Source organism: Herpailurus yagouaroundi, unplaced genomic scaffold, assembly GCF_014898765.1.
Source record: "Herpailurus yagouaroundi ecotype Mexico unplaced genomic scaffold, PumYag 162, whole genome shotgun sequence".
Taxonomy (NCBI): domain Eukaryota; kingdom Metazoa; phylum Chordata; class Mammalia; order Carnivora; family Felidae; genus Herpailurus; species Herpailurus yagouaroundi.
In genome coordinates, this window is record NW_024412403.1 from 5,776,796 (window position 1) to 5,786,103 (window position 9,308).

The 9,308-nt window shown below is 44.1% G+C and overlaps 1 protein-coding gene across 1 annotated transcript in view; it reads left to right on the top strand.

Moving 5' to 3' along the window:
* DSCAM (DS cell adhesion molecule) overlaps positions 1 to 9,308 on the top strand; it is a 665,388-nt gene that overhangs the window by 601,799 nt on the left and 54,281 nt on the right. The window contains exons 21-24 of the mRNA XM_040484971.1: positions 495 to 648; positions 5,137 to 5,254; positions 6,629 to 6,792; positions 8,295 to 8,393. Of these exons, the coding sequence (XP_040340905.1) occupies positions 495 to 648; positions 5,137 to 5,254; positions 6,629 to 6,792; positions 8,295 to 8,393 (535 nt within the window). The remainder of the gene's footprint in view (positions 1 to 494; positions 649 to 5,136; positions 5,255 to 6,628; positions 6,793 to 8,294; positions 8,394 to 9,308) is intronic.

Below are 9,308 nucleotides of genomic sequence, written 5' to 3' on the forward strand. Positions count from 1 at the left end.
TCCTCCTGGACTCCTTCTCTGCGCCACAGCCTGGAGACTCTCACAAAAATGTAAAAATTCTGCAATCATAGGCTTACTTCGTTTGTTTTCCACATCTCAGAGAGTTCTGTCCTTCATTACCTTAGGCAATACCTTTGAGACTGTGGTTATACTCTGTGTGTTCTCTGGTTGTTTGGGGTCGGAGGGAAAGTCTGTTTTTGTTACTGTATCTCAGCCAAAAACATTTGGGCCATGACCCATCATATAAATGGCTAAATTACTCATTGGTGGCTGCCAAAGCGGCTGCATAGAGAAATGTAAACTCTCTATGTGTATATGTGAGATGTCAGTATCAATATCAGTATCAAAATCAATATATCCCAGCCTTTTAGAAAAGGATTAGTGGTGACTTTTGTTTCTGAGGATAGATAATATGTTGGTAACCACGCCTTTAGGAAATCCCTTTGTACCATTTGCCTCCTTGAATGTGGGAACATTTATGTCTCCTTCCACAGGTGATCAGCGAGTTTGAAGCCTCTCCTGACTCATTTTCCTACAGAATTCCCAACCTGAGTCGGAACCGTCAGTACAGCGTCTGGGTGGTCGCGGTGACTTCAGCTGGGAGAGGAAACAGCAGTGAAATCATCACGGTAGAGCCATTAGCTAAAGGTGTGCCACTGTAGAAAAGACCTCATTTCCCATCGTAATTGGACTGTTTTTAAATCCCTGTTCTATCAGAAATAAAGCTTACGGTGCCCTAAAAATCCCCAGAAAGCCAGAACATCACGTGTTATCACATTTCAGCGTAAGAAATAAGGTTGCTGCTAGCTGGCACTGGGCTTTTGTGCAAATCAGAAAAGACTCCACCAAGGGTTAGTGGCTTTACAACTCAAAGTGCCTTAAGGAAAGTAAAGACAAAGAGCCCCCACTCACCCCTTGGGGTAAGTGAAAATCGCCCCATAGTAACTCCTCAAGGAAGTTCTACTTTCATCAAAATCAAGCATCGTATTTCTTAAAGAGAAATGTTTATTTTATTCTGGAAACTGACGAATATAAGAAAATCGTCAGTTCTTGTATTGAGAGAATTGCTATAAGCAAGACCTTAATGAATAGTGGGAAGTCCGAGTCCCCAAAGAACAAAAGGTTCCTAAAAATGAATACGGTATCTTCACACTGAGATGTTATACTGGTCCTTAGAAAGCACATATAGGCACAGAATATTCTTACTCTACTTCTGGTAATTGCTCCCACCCAGTGTTTAGGGTACCACTATATTAGCACTTCTCACAAGTAAATGTACTAACATCACAATTCCAGGGCCAGCAGGAGGTGCCCCCTGATTTTGGAATATACCACATTGGCAGTGTTTTACTAACAAGGCTGCTAGGTGCCCAAAAGAGAACAGAACACTCCAAGATTCCGATTTTACCTCTCAGAGCTCATGATAACGTGCTTATTAGTGTGATACTGAGAAAGAAGCAGAATAGAGTAGTGAGGAAAAAGGAGAATACTGTCACATTTTGAACACAATTACAGTTGGAGAGTAAATGTATTGTTGCTGAAGAAAATAAATTCGTGGATTTTTTTGTCTATTAGAATCTTTGATTATGATATCCAGCCACCCCTAACGTACCCCCTCACATTTAGCAACAGTGATTATCCGTGGACATAAGGACTGCACCGTGGGATAAAAGCAAACCAGCCCATGAAATGCTGCCGTGGCTTTACTTCTTCTCTCCTGCTGTGTGTTCAGTGTCAGGCAGGTGGTTGGAAAAGTCCTTTTTCTCAAGAGACATCTGGCAGGAGGCAGAAATGGAGAGGGGTCAGCACTCAGACACCCCCATACCTGGGATGGGAAGAGCCTACCGGAGAGACAGAGTCAGGTCCAGGAGTAGCTCTGCAGAACACCAGCTTTCTCTGGGGAGGGTGAGGCACAGGGGATGCCAGAGAGGAAGGGGCGAGGGCAGACAGCAAGAAGAACCAGGAGCATAAGGCCAGGAATAACAGAGATGTTTCGGAAAGGAGGGCGTGGTCTGCCATGGCAGCAGCTGCTAGGAGGTCAAGGCAAACAAGACTAGAAGTGCCCCTGGGTTGGCCACACAACCTCGCTGACCTTGAAAGCAGTTTCCTGGGGATGGGAGCTGGTTGAGGGGACAGAGTAGATGGGAGGTGAGGAAACAGGTCTGCCTGGCAGAAAGTTCTCCAAAAACACACACCACCTGGAAGAAGCCACAGGCCAGAGTGAGGATGGGTCTCAGCCAAGGAAAGGCTCTGGTTTCACTGTGGGCTAATGTGTCAGCCAGCAGAATATGTTTGTATGGTGATGGGAAAACCCAAGTGGAGAGGGGGAGGTGATAATCCAGGAGGAAGAGCAGGGCCACAGGGCTGAGGTTTGGAGGAAGGAGGCCAAGGGGGCTTATAGGTTTGGTGACAGGAAATGCAGAGTTCCCAACCTGGGTTTTCTATTTCCTCTGCCAAGCATTAGGCAATTTGGGGTGTGGTGGAGAAAGGAGTTTGAGAAAAGGAAGGACAGTAGGAAATCATCACTGCAGAGAAGCGGGAAGGAACTTACTAACAAAACAGTAAGATTGGAAGGGAGAGCGGACAGGTCAGCCGAGGTCAGTGATTGTAAATGTTTGGTGGGTCCTAAATTCTCTGTTGTATGGATTTCTCCAGAAATGTTCAGCTTCTCCTGTTCAAGTGGGGTTCCCTCAGAGTTAGGCTTGATCCAGATGGGTTTTCCAAAAAGGGACTGAGCTAAGGAACCTCTCAGGCACGGAGCAGATGTTCTAGATAAAAAGCTCCACCCAGAAGCCCCAGACACTGGCAAACCACAAAGGCTGACAGGATCAAGCTGGAGAGGTGAAGCTTCTGGCAGCTCAAGGAGACTGGTCCGGGTTATCCTGTCATTGCTGGGAGATGGATGCAGGCAGCATCAGTGCAAATCTGTCAGTGGGAAGCAAAGTCCAAACTCTAGAGTTCGGGACTCCAGAGTCCCTGCAGAGAGGACTGCTGTTTAGCAGATCAGGTGGCAGAACCGAGACATGGACCCAGTCCCAGAGGAACACCATCCCGAAGGAGCCCAGGGCCAGGGTCGAGCAGTACAAGACCCAGGAAGGACATCCAGGTGCAGGTGGATTGATTCTCAGAATCACCCGAGGTGCGAGTTAAGACTCCTTAAACCCATCAAAGAGCCATTGAGTCACAGGTCAGCATAGGAATCTGCATTTCTAACAGAGATTCTAGATGATTCTATTGCCTGTGCCCATTTGAAAACCAGTTCTGGTGAGCTCTGTAGCTTATTAGTCTTGGAATTTCAGATGAGGACCCTTGACCTTCCAGCCGCCCCCAATGGGCATTAATTCTACACACTGGGTGTGTCGGGCTTCAAGACGAAGTGGTTCTGGCCTCTGTTTCTCAAAATGCTGATGGGAAATTATTCATAAGGCCTGGAATTGATTTTAAGGGTTATAGCCAACACATGACAGCACTAAAATGGAATAGAGTCAGATAGTCTAGGCTGACTTGAAAGGAGAAAAGTACAAAAGATTGGAACGCATGAAACATGGCAAGTATTAATTTGGGGCACTTTGTTTTCACTCACATCCCAATACGTGTATAACTTTTGGATTCAACATGTGGTTTGTTCCTTACGGTAGGAAGGGGGATGTTCAAAAGCTTGGAAGTCCCTACCTCTAGCTGGATTTCCTGATCATCCCAGTTTTGCTGCAAAAATACTCCTCATCCTATAAAAAGATGGTCTGAAGGGCTTGAAAGGGAGCATGCCACACCACCAATGCCAGGAGTTCAATGCGACCTGACCAAAATATTTTTGTTACAATAAAAAATTAAAAAACGTCAATGACTGAGAAAGTGGCCTCCACCTTAGAATACCATGGAGAAAGTGTGCCGTCCATGAGCCGTCTCTGAAGGCTCTGCTCTAAGGAGGAAGACCTTGCTGTAATATTTGCTGCACAAAACAGGCTCAGCTTCTGAACCCACCAGCATGTCGTTTCAGTTCTGGCCCACAGCACTCCGAACAATGAAAATAAGAGTTGTTTGGTAGACCTTAATGACCAAGGCTGGTCTTCTAGACCGGGATGCCTCTGTAATGACTTGACTCCATATTTCCTGAAATTCTAGGGCTTTCCTGGAGAGCCTGCTCCCCATGCCCATTGGCCAGTCCAGACCCTCAAGTCTCAGATGATTCAGGGTCCCAACACTGGTCCAATCTTTACGAGTCTAGAACCAGACTGGGGCTACCTTCCATATGTGGTCTCTGTGTCTATGGGTCTGGGCTGGCTGAGCTTCCAGAGGGTGTGTCCCAGAAAGCAGCATCCCGACGTGTGGCAAAGGTGGGGCACATTGTTTCGCTTCTGGAAGACTTATGTCTTGGGGTCAGCTTCCGTGTCTCACTCAAGAAGATAGCGCTAGGAACCTGTCAGGGCCAGCTCCTCGGTCTTCACGGAGGCCCCTGCCGACACAGGTGCACCCGGGCTCTCTCCTGTCTACTCCTGCTGCTTTGGGACCGTGCCGATACCAGATGCCTCTGGCAGATGCTTCTGTTGGAGCATCTGAATCACCGTCCCAATCAAACAGTGTTCCTCGAGAGAAGCCACTCTGAAAACATTCGCTGTCCTTAACGTTTGTGCCGAAGACCAAATTGATACAATAAAGCCAGGAAAGTACCACAGAATTGATAAATAGAAGTTGTTCTGGTTTTACCTCTCCATCTTTTGGGGCTTTATGCCCTGTATTGTCTATTCTCTCCGATATTAAAAGTATATTGGATGTGCATTTTTGGTGTTGAGATAAATTGCTTAATAACATGCCTTGACAAATAATTGGGCTCATAGAAAACACAGCTTGGGGCTGCTGGGCTTATGAAGACCCAAATATTTAATTTCGGCTCCTCACATTTAGTCAATAGGAGGGGAAAATGCTCCAGTAGGGATTTTCAGGTATTTGTATGTTCTTCCAAAGACAATCCTTTATACACATCCTGATACCAGGGAATAGTGTTGACAGGTGTGACATCAGTTGGCTGTGCTGCATTCACCCTTGTAGGGGGTGTTACTATATTGGGAAAGGCCATTTTGGCCTTTATGTCACTAAAGCCGTGGTGCAATTGGACTTCTGCTGTGTTTGGTGCTCCAGCTCCGGCACGAATCCTGACCTTCAGTGGCACAGTGACTACCCCATGGATGAAAGACATCGCCTTACCTTGTAAAGCTGTTGGGGACCCTTCTCCTGCAGTAAAATGGATGAAAGACAGGTAACCAGTAACCTAATGTATGCCTTTAGTGAAACTCTTAAGACAGTACATCAGACATACCAGGATGGGGCTAGTGGTCTAATTCTAATTCTCCAGGAAAATTCCAGGAGACATCAAGTCTTCTGATGGAGAGGAAGTTGGGGTAGGGGGCAGAATCTCAGCTTCAGCACCAAAAGGGTCTGGTGCATTGTATCAATCTTCTGTAAATTCAGAGCCTTTCAATTCATAAGAGAATGCTTGAGAGGAAAATAGTCTAACCAACCCAATGATCTCTGCACTTCATCATGTAAATTTCCTCTATAACCAAGATGAACACTCCCACCCTCGTATGAGATCGGGTGGCCATTTTTCTCCTTCTGAGATAATGGTCCAACTAACCCTACCTCCAGTGCTCTGAGAAATAGCTTCAAGAAATGGAATGCATTAGGACTTCACTAATAGAAAATCTGGTTTTCCACGTTAATAGTAACTATTAAAATAATAGCAGCCAAGATAGGAGGGGGAAAGTGGGTGAGATGTGTTCTGTCCTGTAACTTTTCTAAGTGCTTTCTCTATGTTCAGAAGAAGAAATTGGAATATAAATAAAGGGCTGAGACTTCACTAATGAGCATGGAGATTTGATATAAAATGGGTTCAGAAGAGTGCTGATTTTCAAAGAAAAGCACTTAAAAGATATAAACTATTGAAATAATGGTCTTGGCCCAGGGACCACTTTTCTCCTCTCTTTTAAAATCAGTTAATCCAAATAAAAATAAGTAAATAAAAAAAATAAGTAAATAAAATCCCTTAATCCAAGGAAATGAATAAGCTCCCAACGGTCAAGAGGCATTCTGCCTGATGAGAGGGTGACCGTAGGTGACTGGACAGTCGCCACCGTGGATATGGTTATGATCACAGGGAGCTCCCTTTACACTGAGACCAACTCATCACCCTCTTGAGAGACCACAGTCCACTTTCTTTGTCAAAATCATCAACACCTGTGAATTTAAGCAGATCTACAAGAGACCCTCAAATTTAGTTGTCCCTATGCGATTGGGTCCAAATGGCACTTCTGTCCCAGAAGGAATTTTTACAAGAGGAAGTCGCCGTGCGTACATGGTGGAGGAGAGAGAGAGACACCCATTAGGGATGTGATGGGCCCTGACAGATGTGAGAGCCAGAATCCAAGCCCCCGGCACAGAGCTAACTTCCACCATAGCCTGTTTTTTTTTACAAAGAACGAAATTCAGCCGTTTGATTGTTTATGTCATAGAATCACAGTTTAGTTCCAAATGTGTTATCTACTTCAGAAAAGACTCTTTATGCTTTTCCCCAGTCTCAGCTAATTTGGATTGTAATTTCTTTAATCTGTGCCCTTTTCTTCCTGTGAGGCAGTAACGGGACACCCAGCCTGGTAACGGTTGATGGGCGGAGAAGCGTCTTCAGCAACGGGAGCTTCGTTATCCGAACCGTGAAGGCGGAGGACTCCGGCTATTACAGCTGCATCGCCAATAACAACTGGGGATCAGATGAGATTATTTTAAATTTACAAGTACAAGGTACAAAACCGGGGGACTCTTTTTAACGGCTTCTTTAGATGCGTGCCTATATGCAAAGAGTCACATCGACCTGATCTAAAACTCAGCCTTTCTAAGGAGCTCATTGCTATTTTCTAGTACAAAAATAGATAAATGCATGCTCATTTTGGAAAATGGAATGCTGCCAATCAAAGAAAATAGAAACGTTCATCGTCCCAAAGATAACACTATAAAAAGGATAAAAGATATATCGTTATTATCTTTTACTAACATTTTTGCATCGCGGAGAAAGTTCATCTTGATAATGTCCGCCAGTTGCATGGCTTCCTTTACATATGTGGAAGTGTAACCCAGAAGACATAAACAAAAGATAGGCCTAAATTGAGGTCTTTTATCTGCTAATTGGCTAAACTTTTCTATGCAATGTACATTAAAAGGACTCCAACTAAGCAAACTGCTATAATATTTAGTGGGGTTTTTAATACAGCGTATATGGTTTTTCTTGATATCAGACACCAAAAGTACATGACAAATCCAAGATGGTCAAATTAAAGCCAGGTGTAAAATCCCAAGTGGTCACCGTCTGGGTTCAGGTTTGGTTGCACAGTGATACTTTATCAGTAGGAAAATCAAAGGGTATGCTTCTTTGGATTTAAGTGGTGTCACATTAATAAATCACAGCGAGTAACAATAAAATTAGTATTGTCCTCAGTGAGAGGCGAGGGGAAGAGAGCAGGTATATTTTAAAAAAATGATGCAAAGTCGATCTGCAGTTTCCCCCACCTTCAATATATATGGGCCTCTCTCAGAAGAAAAGAGATGGGCATTTTATGGGAAGCTTCCTATATCATTTGGATAACATGATTCTGACTTTCTTCCATGGTTCTGTCTTCGGTGCTGATCCAAAAGAATATTGAGGTCCATTGGTTGGAAGTTACGTATTCTTCAAACCTCGTATGAGTATGCAAGTTCTTGTGTAGCCACTCAATGGCACGCCTTTGATTTTCAGAGGGGTGTGTGTGTGTGTGTGTGTGTGTGTGTGTGAGACATCTTGGAAGAGTAGCTTAAAAAGTGGACATTTTTACAGTTCTTTTTCTCACTAGCCATTCTCGCCTCCCCCTCCCCCTCCCTGAGAACAGAACAGCTAAGTGGGTGCCACTTATCTTTCTCACGTGAATCATGGCTGAAATTCAGAGTAATGCATGCATCCTTAGTAAGTTGAAAGAAGATTTCAATCAGCGACGAACAACTCAGAAATTCAAGGAATCCGAGCGGAAATGTGTTAGATATAAATCCAAGTAGAAATGCAGTTTTCCGTTAAGTAATAGATTCAGTCTGCTCTATCTCTTTAACCCAAGACATCGACTAAATAGACACTCTGACAGAGGTGAATTGCGTATTTTGGCACCCTAAAACACTTATTTAATAAATGGTTGTTAAAAATGATTTGGTAAATGGCTGTTAAAGCAGATGAAAGATGTGAAAAACTGATTCTTGTTTCCTAAAAACTGTTCCCTATCTAGTTCCACCTGATCAGCCTCGGCTTACAGTGTCCAAAACAACGTCTTCTTCCATTACCCTCTCGTGGCTCCCTGGAGACAACGGGGGCAGTTCCATCAGAGGTAATAAGCAGTAGGTTGTCCACAGTCATTAATTGTCATTGTCCCCAGGCCAACAAGTGACACATCTTCATCAAGTAATCGTTACGTGTTAGTTATAATTAATTCTCCCACTACCTCAACAGCAAGCCACACATCTATTTTTATGGTATGTACTGAAACTCCTCATCCATCCAAGGCATCTCATTCACAAACTTATCATTATGCATCCAATTTGAGTGAAAGATTAACAAAGGCAGAAGAGAAAGAAAGAATTTGGTAATCTCCCCCCCAAGAATCTGCATACTGTTTCTTCCCCATGTTGTCAACACTCCGTCATTCATTCACTCTTGTACTCAATCATTCATTCAAATAACCACAGTTTTTGTTCCAACTTCTAAAACATGGAAAGATGGAGAACCTAGAATTTATATGGGAAATGATCTATTTGCACAAAGCTTTTGCAATTAGTCCATAGCAGAAAAGAGTAAAGGATGTTTGTCCTGAGGAACAAAGTAGCGTGATATTTCTAGCTGGCATGAAGTTGGGAGAGCATCACTCTAAGCAAGCTGTGGCCCCGGGAAAGGAAGAGAATCCGGAGGAACAGACTGAAGATGCACAGGGGTGGGGGGCTAGTCCTAGAGCACATGGGAGGGGGTAGCCGGCTTGGATTTCCAAAAGCAGAGACCATCCCTTCTTCTGAGTAAGGAGCAGACAATTGGAAATAGGGGCCATTTCAGGGCAAAACCAGTGGGATGCTGGAGTCAGCTCCTTCCAACTCACGAGAGCAAGCCGTCTTATCTGTTCCGCACCTTGCACTTACTGACTATACCCGGGCTGGGGATCTTTATACACCACAGAAATCAGAAATGCTACTGGTCAGGGCTCCATTTCTTTCTTTCTTTCTTTCTTTCTTTCTTTCTTTCTTTCTTTCTTTCT